Source organism: Momordica charantia (assembly GCF_013281855.1).
Source record: "Momordica charantia cultivar OHB3-1 chromosome 7 unlocalized genomic scaffold, Mcharantia_2.0 BLBB01000007.1, whole genome shotgun sequence".
Classification (NCBI taxonomy): Eukaryota; Viridiplantae; Streptophyta; class Magnoliopsida; order Cucurbitales; family Cucurbitaceae; genus Momordica; species Momordica charantia.
In genome coordinates this window covers 13,739,549-13,757,447 of record NW_028275165.1, presented here as the reverse complement: position 1 = coordinate 13,757,447, position 17,899 = coordinate 13,739,549, and the positions used below count along the sequence as shown (strand labels likewise).

The window sequence follows — 17,899 nt, the reverse complement described above, 5'->3', positions numbered from 1 at the left end:
ATTTATTCTAGGACAATCTGATTAGCACATTATATTTTAGCTCACATAAACATCATTATTTACCTTTCCACCTCACGTTCAACAACATACAATATGTTGAATGGAAAATTAAGGATCGTTTGATATTTTTAGTTTTTGGTTTTTTTATATTTTAGTTTTTTAAACACAGCCGTTGTTTGATAACCAATTTAATTTTCTGTTAATTGTTTTTCAAAACCCATTTTGAGAGTATATGTAAATTTCAAAAACAACGAAAAAAGTTTTCAAAAATAGATTTCTGTTTTTCAAAATCTGATTTTTTTCTTGTAATACTCGAATTTTTTTTCTTTCTCATATTTATCTCTAAAAAAATTCTTTTCCATCCTAAAATTTTTTTCTGTCCAAGTTTCTCTCAATACAATTTATTTTTCTCTCTCTAAAATTTTCATATTTTGAGTATTTATTATTGCCAAAACGAGCATAACTCCGGTAATTAACATATATCTCCAACCAAGAGGTCGTGAGTTCAAATCTTCTCCCCAACATATTGTATTAATATATATATATATATATTATTTGTCTTTCTCCACATTTTTCAATTTTATGGATTTTTATTATTTATTTTTTTTAAACAGATCAGTTTCATTTCTCTCTTTAAAATTTTAATATTTTTCCGAACTTTTTCCTCTCTAAAATTTTGTCTTTTATAACTTTTCTTTCTCTTCCTAATCTATTTTTCCTTCTGAAAACTATATCTTCTTTTCTCTCGTTCAATTTTCTGTCACTGTCATTTTTATTTATCTCTATATTTATTTGTTTTCTCTAAAAATTATATTTTGAATCTTATTTTTATCTCTAAATTTGTTCCCACTATAATTTTCTCTTTCTTTCTATTTTTTTTTTCTTTAACATATCTTGTCCTGTCTACTTTACTTTTTTTTCCCTAAAAGTTTTCTCTTTTTGTCTTAAACTTTTCTTTCACTAATTTTTTACTAAATATTTTTATTTATCTCTCTAAAATTTATCTTCCAAAAGTTTATTTACATAGGGCTAAATTTGTATTCTCATGTCTCTACATTAGGCATCACCAAAATTTTTGCACGATCAAGCCCCGAAAATAGGAAATGCATATCACGACCCTGTCCCCGATTCCATTTTCTAAATAATTAATATATATTTATTATACCTTTTTGTTTTTTAAATTCTAAAAATAATTAAAAACAATTATAAAACCGATAATTTTTGTCGATAACATCTATGAAGAACGAGGTGAAGATGGAAATTAAAAATTTTCACGAGTACGAGAATGGGGGAGAGCATCCTCACTTGCACCCACACTCTTATCATCCCTACTCTACATATAATTTTCTCTCTCTAATATGTATTTTCAATTTTCAAAATTTTTAAGAATAGAATGGTTACCAAACATGTTTAGTTTTCTGTTTTTTAAAAACAAAAAAACAAAAAAATGGTTATCAAACATATATGGCTTTTGTTTTTTTAATGAAAAAATCAAAAACCAATAACTAAAAACAGAAATAATTATTAAATGATCTTAAAGTTATAAATCATAAGTTAGTTATGGATTAAACGTATTATTTGGAGCATAAGAGATGAATTGCATTGATTTTTAAAGAGGGGTTCACAAACATAAAGGAATGAAAGTGGAGCATACATTGGGAAGTGAGGGCAGTTTTAAAGGAATGTTGCGAGCAAGGAAGGAGTTCTTACCAACGCCTAAAATTTCCTTAATACTGAAATACAAATTTTGAAAACAAATTAAATCACGCCTATTAAAGAAGTCAATCATTTAAAAAATTTGGCATTAATTGTCATCCCTTCACAATATTACCATTAAGGTAAAAAAATATATATTTTCTTGAAAAATCAAAATTTTCGAAAATATTTACTTGCCCCAAATCCTAACATGAAAATTCAAAAAATCAATAATATTCCATAACCATAACAAAGAATCAATCGATGGAGCCAAAGCGAGCTAGCCGGTCGAAAATTTAGGCATCACGCAATTGTAGCATCCTAAAAATTAAATGAAATTAAATATGAAAAAACAACAAGAATGGAAAATAAAAATAAAAATTACTGAGAATAAATACGTAAAAGTAAAAACTTAGCCCCTTTTTGAAAATTTTCTGTTCGGCGTTAGGCTCCAAGCATTCTCCAAATATATGAGAGAGAGTTCCCTTCAGACTTCTCCATTTTTTTCAACTTTGTCTAGCTTCAGCATTTTTGGCACTTCTTCTTCTATCATGTCTATTCTCAAAATTTTTTCCACTCACAGTTTAAGTATGAACGACTCATCGAGATGGAATCTTGTGTCAGCGAACCAAGGTGGTGGCACTTGCTGCAGCTTACGCAACTGGAAAATTTCATGAATGTTTGCCTTTCAGAACTTGCAACACTTTCTTCACGTCTTGTTTGGGGCATGCCATATGTTGGACTAATTTCTTCACTCTATGCAAGGGTTGTGCCTATACCTTTCTTATGCTTTAACGCCTCTTTCTCTATCACTTCAACTTTTTTTTGTGCACTAGGATCTGTTGCTGTGTGTTTAAGAGTTCAAACTTCCCTTCTTCCTCTTCATTGTACTCCTTCGCCATATCAGGATTTCCTCTATCTAATCGTCCCTATTCACTGCATTACCTTCACCCTCTTCATGTGCTATGATGGCAAAAAGCTCTTCAGTTGTACCAACGAGCTTGAGTGTGTTTAGCACATTAAAGATAGCTTGTTCACCATTCACTCGCATGGTTAGTTCTCATTCTGCACATCAATCAATGTTTGCCTCGTGGGTAAAAATGGTCTACCCAAGATAATGGGTACATTATTTACGTCTGTTTCATAGTTCAGGATGATTAAATCCATAGATTTTTTTCATTGGTCGTGCTTCTCCCTTGTCCAGCTGCTTTAAAGATTCAGAGGAGCATCAGATTCATGCTTACTCCTAGATCACATAAAGCTTTGCCAACATACATTATATTGCACGAAATTTTGAAGCCTTCCTGGATCTCATAGCTTTTGGGGAGCTTACTCTTCAAAATATCATAACATTATTTTGTTAAGACCACAGTTTCAACTTTCCCAACCTTTCTCTTGTTTGTCAAAATGTCTGTCAAGTTGTTTGTCAAAATGTCTTTTAAGGAACTTACATAGATGAGCATTTGTTCCAGAGCTTCGGGATATTTATTTGAAGCTGCTTCAGTACATTAAAAAATTTCTTAAGTTGAGCTTCATCATTCTCCTTTCTTAATAATTTTAGTCTCAATACTTCATCTAACACTCCTTGAATTTCAAATGAGTCACACACTTCCATGAAGGATTTTAAATGAGAGTGTGACTTTCAGTAAGATGACTTCCAAATTGTCCCATGCTCAGCATTTATCATCGGAAACATCACTGGTTTAAGTTCAAAATGGTTTAACTAGTTCAAAATGGTTTAATTTGTTTCAATGGTTGGTCTTGGTATCGCATCATTCAAATAATTAAATGTTGAAGCTACATAATTATTCAGGCCTCTTATTGACACGACCCACCCAAGGCACTCTAGCCATGAGCTGACAGTGAGTGGTAGAATGTTAAGTAGAAATCTATCACCATATTTAATCCATCACCATTTTCGAATTAGGAAACATGAGATACTTATTAAATACATGTTCAAACCAGCAACTTGAGGTGTGTGTATATATATATATATATATATATATATATATAAATTGCGATATTTTTGTAAAAAATAACTAACAATTAAACAATAATATGGCTAGAATACCCATCGCTATCTCCACGTCCAAATTGCTCGCTCTCGCTCTCCCTCTCCATCTCACTCTCTAATCTCGCTCTTGCTCTTTAATCAATCTCAGTCTCGCTGCTTTTCATACGCTAGCAAGAAAATATAATTTGGTGCTAGAAACCCATAACACAACCTTTAATTTCAATCTTCCTCTTCGTCTCTCTATTTTTCTTCCACCAGGAAAACCTACCTCTGCCACCGCCGCCAAGTCAAGTAGAACCAACTCACATGCCACCATCGGAATTAATATTTTCTTGGGCAAGATATACTTTTTAGTTCCTGAGTACGAGGATATGTGTCTATTTGGTTCCTAAGTTTCAAAAACTGATAGTTTGATCTCAGATTTTTAGAAAATGGTTCTAAATGGTCCCTAGAGTTAATTTGATCCATAATTGACTAACGGAAAAGATGACATGACAATTAATTGCGTATTAAGCATGTTGACTTACAGATTATATTAATATTATATATAAATTTTTTTTGAGATTAGACGATGAATTAACATCATCTTCTTCCTCTTTATTTTTCCTCTTCATCTTCCGGTGACCTTCGCCGATGCTGGCATTCTGACCGGTGCCACCATTTCTTTTTTTCTTCCTTTCTTACATGTTTTTTCCGACAAAAAAGATAGCCGACGCCGTCCACTTCTAAGTCTGCGGATTGGAGAGCACCTTCCGTGGGAGAAGGTTGGAACGAAGGGAGAAGTACTCCTCCTTTCGTACCAAATATAGAACGCCCCGCCTTGCTTCTCTGTTAATTCTAGATCTAGAACCCCACCCCCATACTCCGCCAGATTACTACTATACTCAGGCGCGACATCAACCACCCCCGACAATAATTTTTCGACGATAGTGCAAATCCTATTGAAGGAATGATTCATACTTAGTGGCACCAATTATGATGACACTAAGTTAGTGGAATGATGAGGTAGCACTACATTATTATTAGTGGAGTTAGTGGTCGAATATATGCTATTTTTGTGATTGTTGTAACTAATAACTAATGAGTTGTATTTGTTATAAAGTGGTTAATTATTGCTGTATTCTGTTACAAGTTTTAGTTGTATATGAAATCTTTATATACTGATGTAATAACGGTAGTATGAGAAGCATATTCTCTAATCATTAAGAGAATAATTTCAGTAAGCCTATATAGCAGGCACAACATCATCCTTTTTCAAATTTTCAAATGAATAAAACTAAGCATTTGATTCATTATATTATTAGTTTGCTTTTGTTTTTTATTTTGTGCATAGTTACATTGTTTGTCCCAACAAGTCCGATTCAGTCCCTCAAATCGTGGATTTCTTAGTAACATATTTTGTGGTGTTTCAGTTGGGTCTGAGTATATCCACTGTTGAAGAAAGAAAAAAGGGAAATAAATGCAGAAACCCACCGTTCTCGTTTTATAAATGGATTTAGATTTTTCTCTTTATTTGAGTGTTCCAATTTTGGAACCAGAATTTTTTTGTTTTTATTTCTAAGAAGAGTATTCTGAGCTCCAATGGTTGCTTTTCATCAAATATTTTTTTGGGAGAAACGCTCCATCATTTCGTTCCAGTTCTGTCCGCTTCTCCCTTCAATGTGTTCCAGCCTCATCCGTCAGAGGGGTGCTCTGTAATCTGCAGATTCGGAAGTCAACGCCAAGTTCGTGGGAGAGAACCTTGTAAGAAAAGGAAGAAAGAAGAGAGAGAGGAAGGAGACGGCAGCACCGGCGAAGGTCACCAGACAGAAAAGAGGGAAGGAAGAAGAGAAAAAATAGAGAGGAAGATGATGAAGATGCCAACTCATCATGTGATCACCAAAAAGTGTATATATATATAGATATATAATAGTAATATAATTTGCTAAGTCAACATGCTTAATAGGCAATAATTAGTTATATGTCATCTTTTTCGTTAGTCAACCAACGGCCAAATTATATTTAGAGACCATTTAGAAATATTTTTCAAAGTTCAGAGATCAAACTGTCACTAACACTTTTGTCTTCGAACCAAGAATGTATTTTACCCTATTTTGTTTCTGAAGATTGATTTCTTAGTACACACCACCACACCATAGTACGTTCTGCTGCTAGAGAGAGAAAGGATAGAGCGAAGAAATCTAGGGAAATGAAAGTAGTGGGAAAGAAAATAGAGTTGGGTCTTGGGAAGACAGAGAAAACTATGCAATGGGTTCGATTCTGAACCCCAATGGCCACCAGTCAAAGGAGCTAGAAACTCCACAGTCCGACTGATTAAAAGAAAAATAGAAACCGGCGTCGTCGAGGAGGCATTGGTATTAAAATTATGTAACTGCAATTGGTTATTCAAATCTATTAGTTTGGTTAAGTTAACCGTATGTTACTTCTTGTATTTGTATTTATACGAGAGAAACAAGCTGTACAAACAATGCGGTGATATTAATAAAAATCACTTCTTCCTCTCTCTCTTGTGACGTAATCAAGGTTTTTAAATTAGACAACGCACCTGAACTCCGGTTCACTGATTTTTTGCCTCAAAAGGTACTATTCATCGATTTTCATGTTGAGCGGCCTCAACAAAATTCGATGGTTGAAGGTAAACATCAGCATTTATTAAATGTGGCTCGGGCACTCTTTTTTCAGTCTCGTGTGCCTCTTCCATTTTGCTTGCTCTTTCGGCTTCGTTTGCTTGGCCCTTAGCACAAATGGATATTAACAATGCTTTTTGGATTTGGGATTTGTTTGAAGAAGTTTATATATCTTTACCTTTGGGTTATTATCGTGATTCACAGACTTTTTATTCACCTTTAGTTTGTCGGCTAAATAAATCTATATATGGCTTAAAGCAAGCACCTAGACAGTGGTTTTCTAAGTTTTCTAGCTTCTGGATTTTCTAAGTCTAAGGCCAATTACTCTCTTTTCCCTCAGGGCTCTGGTTCTTCCTTTGTTGCTTTGCTGGTTTATGTTGACGACATACTTATCACAGACCCTTCTTCTTATGTCATTGATTCTGTCAAAGCTACATTACAATCTCATTTCAAGCTGAAGGACTTAGGACATGAAAAGTATTTTCTTGACCTTGAACTTCCTCGTTCATCCCATGGTATTTATTTGTCGCAGCGTAAGTATTGCTCCCAGATTTTGGAAGATTCCGGCTTTTTTGGTGCTCGATCTGCTTCGTTTCCTATGGCACCCAATTTACACCTTTCTGCTACTTCAGGTACTCCTCTTTCGTTGGACGATGCCACTTCTTATCGACGGTTGGTGGGCCGTTTATTATATCTTCATATATCACGTCCAGATATATCTTTTTCAGTTCATCGCCGTAGTCAGTTTCTTCAACGACCTTGTACGGGTCATTTGGCTGCTATGTGTTATAATCCCAACTGTTATCTTTGGATTGTACCCCACAAGTATGTCATCGAGGACGATGACAGTTTAAGTGGGGGAGAATGTCACAACCATACTAGTGGAGAGTAGGTTGTGACGCCCACGTAGTGGACAAGTGGTGGCGACATGCATATGTCGCCCGTCAAGCCATGTTGAGGGCCGAGAGAGAAGTGTCGTGATGCGACCAAGGAGGATGGTGCATCACCTATCACACCCCATGGATGTGCTCAAGAATGCCTAGAGAAGGCATATGCAGAATGCAAGGCGAAGGCGATGTCAGTGGTGTCGGTGACAAGCTCAACGGGGGCCAGTTGGGGCCCCGGGCCACGACCCTAGAAGTCGGGGTTCCGTCGAGAGTTTGGACGAGCGGCTTTAGAGTTAGATGCATATTAGTGAGATATGTAAGCACGCCAAGTTTCGTGTCAATCGGAGTTCAGACGTGCGCTCTACGTTGGCGAGTGACTCCTCGCCACTTTGCACGTACACGCCTGCCAGACCAAGAATGCCTTTAGAATGTACCTTAGGGGGAGGCATGATGTCAGCTCTCCACCACCCCTGGGCCCTGTGGCCTAAGTGAACTACCCCATGGCACATGCGTGTGTCATGGCGTGGGCGAGCGTTGCAAGACCAAGGTCTTGGGCGTCTTCCTTCGAGAATGGGAATCTCAAGGACAGTGTCGGACGGCATGGGTGTGCCGGCATTGCGCCTCGTCCCATGGGCTGGAGGTTGCACATAGGGGTCGTTATGCGGTACAGTATGCTCGAACGACAAGGCACGACCGCGGGAGTCGACGTGCCACGATTATGTCCGAATAGATGGATGTCCGAAAGGCCCCGATCATAAATATAAGTCCATGGGTCGGTTCTCGGTATGCGTGCCCAAGAGTTCAGCGAAGCCCGATGACATCTCGATGCTCGGGGTGGCATCCTACAGTACCGGTGGGCACCTGGTAAGTGAGAAAAAGCTAGTCTTGGCCCGGTAAGCGGCAAGACTCATCCCGGTTGCCAAGTTTAGTCATTCCTTGTCCAGATCTCGGCAGGAATCATCCCGGCAGTACCCGGTAAGGCCGTTTAGCCCGTTATTGACTAGTTTCTCGGCAGGAATGGTCCTAGAGACGTCCGATAGGTCCGATAAGCTAGTTTTGACATAGTTAAGCGGCAAGAATGTCCCGGTTGTACCCGGTTGGCGTTTTAAGCTCGTTCTGACCTCGTTATATGTCAGAACTCATCCCGGTAAGGTCCTGGCTCATCGTAGGAGCGGGACGGCCGAGTGGCCGAGAACCAAGATGGTTGGAAAAGTGAAATGAAGCCGAGTCGAGGAAGAAAGAACCTCGTCTAAGGTCCGATGAAGCCACAAAGGGCGCGAAAAGTAGATTGGGGCTAGAGTTCCTCGTAAGGTTGGCCATGGTCGAGCTTAGATCATGGCGCCGCGCGGTTGAAAAATGTACGACCGTGACACTATGCATCACTTACTTCGATACCTAAAAGGTACTATTGGGCAAGGCCTTTTGTTTCGTGCTTCCTCTACTTTTCAGCTCAAGGCTTTTGTAGATGCTGATTGGGGAGCTTGTTTAGACACTCAGCGGTCTTTCTCTAGATTTGGTGTCTTCCTTGGCGATTCTTTGATTGCCTGGAAATCCAAGAAACAAGCCACTGTCTCTTGTTCATCTACCGAGGCCGAATACCGTGCTCTTACTACTGTTGCAAGTGAATTGATTTGGATCAGTCATATTCTTAAGGATTTACGTATTGATTTCCCTTGACCTGCTTTGGTTTATTGTGATAATCAAGCTGCTATGTCTATTGCTTCGAATCCTACCTTCCACGAACGTACTAAACACATTGAGATTGATTGCCACTTTGTTCATGATCGTATTAATGCTTGTTTCTTGAAACTGCTTCCAGTTCGGACTTCTTCTCAGCTCGCCGACATATTTACTAAGGATGTTTCCGCTACTGTTTTGCAGTCTTTTTTGTTCAAGATGGGTCTTTGCAATTTACACACTCCATCTTGAGTGGGTGTATTAAGATTATGTAACTGCAATTGGTTATTCAAATCTATTGGTTTAGTTAAGTTAACGGTATGATTACTTCTTATATTTGTATTTATACGAGAGAAACAAGTTGTACAGATAGTGTGGTGATATTAATAAAAATCACTTCTTCCTCTCTCTCGACCTTATAATTGGTTTGCAGCATACAAGTTTCGAGAGAGAAGAAAAGAATAATTGTAGGAAGAGAGAAAAGAAATAGTGATTTGAAAATAAGTAAAAATTTAAAGTTAAAGTGAGATAACCAAAGCATAGAAATCTTAAGTTTTAAAAAATCGAACAAAATTTAAGTGGTCCTGTTTGAAAATCGACACAGTCAAATTTCAAATGAACATTCATCTAATTTGCTATGCTCCATATAAACACAAATAATATTGATACAAGAAGCAAAATAAAATCTAATTAAACCACAATTCCCTCAAATTGAAATGAAAGAATCAATTAACAGGAATTTCCAAATAATAAATATAGCCACTAAACAGTAAACACATACACAAGACAATAGAAAAATGCAACTAAAAGAAAAGTCATACAAATTGAAAATCAAATATAAATAAAAGACATCCAAAAGCTCAAAATCAAAATCAAATACAGTTAAAAGAAAATGAACAAAAGAAACTCATTTGATTCATAAATCTTGACATTTAACATCCACACAACAACATGAATTTTCCCAATCATTCCATCACAATCAATCTTAAAAGTAAGAAAACAAAGTAGAAGTAGTTCATGCATCCATCCTTCCTCTGCCTGACCAACCTGACCGACTTTTGTCGTGTCTTGGAACAGCGATTTTTCCGCCAGCCAGCTCAGAAGATCATCAGCAGCAGCAGTATCAGAAACCAAGATTACTCGAAAATGGTGAGAGAGGGAGTGAAGAACACTGCACGTGTGACTCTGGTACCTTCGTACCACCCCCAACCCCACCATATATATGTATTTTTTTAGTCATTTCCACTCAGGAATCACAGCACAGATCTCTAGTCTTACGAGTCAAATCATTAATGCCCTCTCTACAATATCTCTCTCAATCCCTCTCTCCGTTATAATTACGGAGAGAAGTATCCACTTTTCATTTTTTAGTTGAGATCACAGTAACAGTGTTCGAACTACGGTAATACTATTCCTATCTAGTAATTTTAATGGGGTTGATTGGTAATTTAACAATGCCAAGAAAAATATTGGTGAACTATTGATATGAATCAATATTTTTTAAGTCCTCTGGAGAATGGCGCTTGCGCCATTCAAGATCCTGACTTTTTAAGCTCATCGATTTGAGTGGAATCCCATTTTTTATCCGATACTTGTTTGAATTTTTAGACTCTAATACCATATCAATATTTGTGGGTTCTATCTCAACACTAATTGACAATAAAATAGTAGTCCACTCATATTATAAATTCTTGTTGGATCTATTGTCTTTTCAGCGTGATATCCTTAACAAATGTATAATCTACTTTAAGATCTAAAGTTCAAGCCGTGCACTGATCACAACGAGTCTCGATTATAAAATCCGAGATTGGAATCATCTCTGGAACTAAAGAAAAAAGAAAAGAAGACCTTTTTCACCATCCCTTTTCACCACTGTCGGCGACACCCTAGAGAGAGAGTGAGAGAGAGATCTCATTTATGTTGAGTAATATTCAATTCATAAAAGCTTAGCTGTGTTTGTTTGTACTTTGTCTTTCCAAACAGCCGGCACTCGTATCTCATTTCTCGATATTATCCCTCCCCTCTCCTTCCACACACCTTCCTAAAGAAAAGGAAAAAAAAAAAATCAAACTCTTAATCTCTAATATATATATAAATCTCCCTCAAACCCCAAAATGAAAATCCCCATCAAAATTAACTCAATTTTCTCTCAAAAAAATGGCACTTTTTTCATCATCATCATCTTCTTCTTCTTCCCAGTCGGAAGCAATAATTTCCCCAAGAAAGCTTCGATCTGACCTCTACTCCTATTCCTACGGCCAAGATTCCGAAACCCCATTAGTGATCACTGTTCTTTCTTCCCTTATCGAGAGGAGTATGGCTCGGAACCATCGGATTTCCAAAAACTACTGTACCAAATCCAAATGGGCTTCCCGCCGACACTCGGCGCTCGTTTTCGACTCCGGTGAGGCTCCCGACATGTCGATTCAGTCGTACTTGGAAAGAATTTTTTGCTACACCAGAGCTGGCCCTTCTGTCTACGTTGTGGCTTATGTTTATATTGATAGGTTTTGTCAGCTCAATCCTGAGTTTCGGATCACTCTTAGGAATGTTCATAGGCTGCTTATTACCACCATCATGGTCGCCTCTAAATATGTCGAAGACATGTAAGTTTTTAACTATTTTATATATGATCTGTGTTTTGTTCATGGTTTGGGATCTTTAAAATTGGATTCATGTTGCTTTTTGAGGCTTCAGCTTCTGGGGTTTTGTATTGAATTCAAGTGTTTTGATGATCTCATTGTATCTAGTGCCAACTTGAGATAGTTCAACTGAATCAGTCTTGAATCAGTCTTGTTTGTTGTAGTAAAACAAATGTTTAGGTCGGAGGATTTGAAAATTTGAATTTTGGCCAAAAGGACTATTCTCAAAAAACCCGTTTATATTGATTATCACTGGTTGGGATTTGAATTAATTTAAGTACTTAAAAGGGAGAGAAGTTTTTGGGCTGAGTGGTGTATTAACATTTTTAATGTACATGTTTTTGGAACAGGAACTACAGAAATTCATACTTTGCTAGAGTTGGGGGATTGACAAGGAAGGAGATGAACCAGTTGGAGCTGGATTTTTTGTTTATGATGGGATTCAAATGCCATGTAAATGTGAGTGTGTTTGAGAGCTATTGTTGCCATTTAGAGAGAGAAGTTAGCATTGGAGGAGGTTACCACATAGAGAGGACATTACGATGTGCTGAAGAGTTGAATAACTCTAAACAAAACCAACAAACCACATTCAATCAAATGCCTCGTATTATGTTGTAGACATCGAATTAAACTTTTTCGGACCATTTTTTAGTTCAACAATACGTAAGATTGGAAGATTTGAACATCTATATCGAAAATATATATCTTAATCAATTTGACTATTTTCATGTTGGACATTCAATTAAAGTCGATGAAGGCCGATGACGAGTAAAGTCTATACCTTTTTTTCTTTTTTTCTTTTCAGGGTCTTTCAAATGATTCCAAGAGTGCTTCCTTTTGTACAGTTGTGAGCTATATATATATATATATAAATATGTGATGGTTTTCTTTAGAATCATTGCTATATTTGCCGACACTTGCTTGTTTTTTGTTTTAAATTCTAAGCCTCTATGCCGATTTAATACTATATATTATTGAAAAGGACAAGTTTGGAGAGATATTTTTGGATCGTTGTCTTCTTTTTCTTTATCTTTTATAAATCTCTCTCCTAGGTGATGTTGTTAATAGTAATTTATTACCAATAACCAATGGAATTATTTATTAGTTAGATGATATTAAACATTCAGGTTTAGTTCAACAACATTTTGGAGTGAACATTCGAACAAAACTAATTCAAGAAATTTCTGACACAAAGTATTCCAATTGATTCGAATTTTTTTATTGTTGAATTGGGATGGAGATAAAAAAACTCTTCTTTTGAAGAAGCTTCCACATCCTTTGTTGAAGTAATTATTGTTCTTACCAAAAAATGATCGGTAGTCACAATTAATCCTGAGAACACTCGTGGAATTGAACCTGCAAAAACAAGTAATCACTCTGTTTTTATCGGATGACGTGTCCTTTAGGATTTTATGGTTAAACAATTATAAATAGTTTGGTTCGAAATTTCTTAAGAATAGACTTTTTAGTACAATATGTGGGGTGGAGGATCGAACTCGCAATCTCTTAGTTGGAGATATATGCTAATTACCGTTGAGCTATACTCTATCTTTTAACAGAACTATTTGTACATTGTTGAATAGAAATAAAGAATGCCAAATTTTCATTATTTTGTTGGCAGTGGAATGTTTGCAAATGGATTTGTTCAACGATATAAAAAAAGATTATAATAATGTTATAAAAGAATAAGTAAAATATTTCATTTTAATCTATGATATTATGGGTTCAAGTTTGGCATTTATAATCAATGATAAATTAATTAACTTTGAACAAAATAAAATTCTAAATTATCCAATAATAGTATACAGATTATCCAAGAGATTCCACATTAAAAAGATGAGTACTTAACAAGAGTTTATAATAGACATAAATTATCCCTCTCATAGTCAATTGATTTTGAGTTGAAACATTATGTATATTAGTATGGTATAGAGCTCAAAACACTCCAATGAACCTCGCCTCCATGAGACCTAACAAGAATTTATAATATAAATTAATTAAAAGTTTCTCAACATACTAAAAAAATTTAAATAAAAGTTTCTCCACAAACTGTTCCCCACCCATCTTAAGACATGCACCTAACCCAAAATTATGAGAGACATAATCACTTATATTATTAATTAATTTAAATGAAATAATAATAAGTGGACAAACGCTGTTTGTTCAACAAATCAAATCATTTTTAAGAAAGCTTTAATTTTTTTTTTCTTTTTTTTTTCTTTATCGTGGAGCTATGATATCAACATTGGTCAACCTCTATCTTGAATTTAACTGAACTTCGAATTCTCACCTCTACATGTTATACTAAAAAAAACATGGGTCAACCGTAATTTTTATATTTCTATTTACTATATTGGACTTTATAAATTCCAAAACAGCTAGACGTTTTTTTATGAGGCTAAAGGGCTTTCTAAGAGTCATCTATAAAACCAATTTGAATAGAGCTCGAGTGATTAACTAAAACACCAGAACTTTTAATCTCTGCCCTAGTATGTTGAACGGAAAAAAATTTATTAGAGCAATAAATGTTCAATTTTCTGTTTCTTTACACGAATTTCTCCTTTCTTTTATTTTTATAATTTTTATTTATGCTAAATATATAATTTAATAATTTTGTTTTTAATATTTTAGAAGTCTCAAATTATTTTTTTGTAAATTGCTTTTTAATTATAATTTTAGTCTTTATAATTCATTCTATGCAATAATTTGGCTTAATCTCTCAAAATGTCCTTGGATTTACCAAAGGTAGCCATTTTTCTTATTTGTCACAATATTTAATAAGTCAACCACCAAAAAGAAAAAAAAAAAGTATATCACATGTTCAAAGAAAACATGCCAATAGGCAATAGTAAAATTGTTAACTTTCGGTAATGCTGCAGGGGTTTTTCTTTTTTAATATTGTTCCAAATGAAACCTATTTTAAAAATACAGTTGTTTAATTAAAAATATTGTAGGTTTTGAAACTTATTTTAAAAATATTTTAGTTTTAAAAAACAGAAGGTTGGTCTTTTGTTTAGACGTGGCGCCACGTAAATTTTTTTAAAAAAACTATTTAGTGGTGTAGTGGATGTACCATGTTATTATGGTAACAGTACACCCACTGCACCACTAAGTAGTTTATAATATTTAAACTACTAAATAATATATAATATAACAAATTTTATTTATTTTTTTCTAAAAATGAACCGACCGGATGTAGAGACGACGACCATCCCATATGGACGACCACCTCCTAAATTTAAAACAGATTTACGTGGCGCCACGTTGCATGGTCGTCTCTTGAAGAGACGACCATGTTGGTTGGTCGTCTCTGACCACCCTTCACTTTTTTAAAACTACTGTATTTTTAAAAAAAGTTTCAAAACATACCATATTTTAAACATTTTTAATTAAAATACAATATTTTTAAAATAACTTTTATTATTAACATTATTAATAAAAAACACCCATGCTATAGGTGTCCTGGGAAGTTTGTTGCCACGTTGCAATACACATGCAATTTTTTTATAATAAAATAAATCTTAATATCAATTTAATTATATTTCTTATAAAATATAAGTTGTTTAAAAAATAGCATGTTGCCTCAAAGAAAAAAAATTATGTAATACCAATATATATTATTAATTTTTTGTGCACTATAAATGATTATTTATTTTGTTAAAATAAATAGAGTGAATTATTCGTTATATATTACATTATTATTATTATTAGATCAATCAAAAAAGAATGTTCTTAGATTCGAATAAAATTAACATGTTAAAAATCAAATTAACAAATTTTTAGCATGACTACACCTTTGAAATATAAAAAGTAATTACATCCACTTTTAAAAAGTTTTTAGTAAGTTTTTAAAGTTCTAGTGAATTTTGGATTTATTGGACTGATTCCTTACTTTCCAATTATTTATAGACCAAATACAAAATTGAAAATTTAGACACCTGATGTACAATTTTAAAATTTAGAAATCCACTACAAACAAAATAAAGTTTCATGTCTTTATTAGACAATTTTAGTGTTCAAAAATCTATTAAACACGATACTCCAAGTTTTAGAGAATAAACTTATGATTTAATCTACTTTTATAAATGAATTTAGGAATATGTTTCTATTTAATTCCTATATTTAAAAAACTAAGAGTCTGGTCTTTGACTTTTGTCCATTAATGTGACCAACGAAATGATGACGTGGCAATAGTAAGATGACAAATTTTATATGATATTACAATATTTACTCCTCTTATATTGTTTTTAGCTGATGTGGCATGTTTTTCCATTCCCTCGTCTCTCTCTTCCCTCCTTCTCTGATACTGCATTTCTTCATCCTTAGCAGTACCGTTTATACGGATCATTGAACAGATTGAACCCTCCGACGAACACTATCGTTGCCGGAAACCTCAACGCAGATAAGCCTATTGATTTCAGGTCGAAAATGTTGGCTGCAGGATGGTCCCAATCTAATCCTTTCGATTAAATGGTCATCGACTCATTGACCACGGACGGATCCGGAACTTTTGTTTAAGGATACGAATTTAAATTAAAAATTATATAAAAGAATAATAATCAAATTTCGAAAACTTGATAATTTATTAGAGAGGACAAAAATACTATACAAAAATAAAGAAGAAATATAACATTTCAAGATGGATCTGTCCCATAAAAATGGAAATCAATCCTAAGTCACACCATATTTGTCCCCTAAAAATGGAAATCAATCCTAAGTCACACCATATTCGAATCATATCATAAGACAAAAAAAATACTCTCATGTGATGATCACAAAATAAATCTCATCTTATTTTAGTGATCCAAAGCAGAAGTATTTATATCCTTCTGCCAAAATATAGTTTGATAAATACAGAGACTCCCAAACTATTCAAAACAGAATTACTAAACTCATAACAGCATACTGATATATTTAACTAAACTATCCTCTCAGTAACTAATTTGCAACTTAATGAGCTGTCTTAATACCCCCTCAAGCCAATGGAGCAAGGAGACACTACATTGAGCTTGGATTTAAGAGGCAAAAAACTAGCAGCAGAGAGAGGCTTTGTAAACAAGTCTACAACTTGAGCTGAGGCTGGGAGATGACAAACAAGCAATTTCTTCTGAAGAACCAAATCCCGAACGAAATATATATCCAACTCGACATGTTTGGTTCGGGAATGGAGAATTGGATTTGCACTGAGGTGAACAGCCCCTAGATTATCACACCACAGCGTAGGGGATCGAGGAAGAAACAAGTGCAGATCAGAAAATAAGGATTGAACCCATATCAAATCAGTAGCAGCATGTGCTAGGCTTCAGAATTCAGCCTCAGTACTGGAACGGGAGATAATAGGTTGTTTCTTCGAAGACCAAGTAATAAGGTTGCCTCCCAAGTATATACAAAACCCGGATGTGGAGCGTCGGTCATCAGGATCCGACACCCAATCTGAATCTGCAAGAAGATGAAGATCAATAGGCTTTCGAAGATATAGTCCATGATCAAATGAACCTTTAAGATAACGAAGGATTCATTTAACTGCTTGCCAATGAAGAGTAGTTGGAGCATGCATGAATTGACACACCTTGTTAACGCTATATGCCAGCTCAGGACGTGTAATGGTGACATATTGTAGAGCTCCAACCGTACTACGATACAAATGCGGATCAGCAAATTTCTCACCTTTAAAAGCAGACAAAACACTGCCACTAATCATTGGTGTAGCAATTGGATTGGACTCATGCATTTTTGTCTTATGAAGGAGGTCAGAAATATATTTAGATTGACACAAAAATAATCCTCCAGCCTCAGGATATGAGACTTCGATGCCCAGAAAGTAACTCAAAATTCCAAGATCCTTAATAGAAAATTGAGCATGCAAAGCAGCCACAAGACTATCAATATCAGATTGAGAGCTACCCGTTATTATCATGTCATCCACATAAACCATAACATAGCAATGAGAGGAAGCAGTATGTCTAACCAAAAGTGAGGTATCAGCCCGAGAGTTAGAGAAGCCCAGAGTATGTAAAAACTGACTTAGTCGATCAAACCACGCCCGTGGTGCTTGCTTCAACCCATATAAAGCTTTATGGAGCTTGCAAACCAAAGGAACAGTACCAGAAACTTCCACCTATGGTTGGGCCATCAAGACATCTTCCGAAAGAAAACCATGAAGGAATGCATTATTGACATCAACCTGTCTCAAAGACCAACCATTAGAGAGAGCAAGAGTCAGTAATACCCGAATAGTAATAGGTTTCACAACTGGACTAAACGTTTCAGTGTAATCAATATCAGCTGCCTGATGAAATCCTTTGGCTACAAGACGAGCCTTATAGCGAGCAATTGTGCCATCTAAATTTCGTTTAA

At 35.2% G+C, this 17,899-nt stretch overlaps 1 protein-coding gene across 1 annotated transcript; it reads left to right on the top strand.

The window, feature by feature from the left end:
* Window positions 1–10,908: 10,908 nt before the first annotated feature.
* Window positions 10,909–12,456, top strand: CYCP3;1 (cyclin p3;1). The gene is made up of 2 exons (XM_022302882.2): window positions 10,909–11,506; window positions 11,893–12,456. Exons 1-2 carry the CDS (start codon window positions 11,058–11,060, stop codon window positions 12,158–12,160), a joined length of 717 nt encoding a protein of 238 aa, XP_022158574.1. The 5' UTR covers window positions 10,909–11,057; the 3' UTR covers window positions 12,161–12,456.
* Window positions 12,457–17,899: the final 5,443 nt, after the last annotated feature.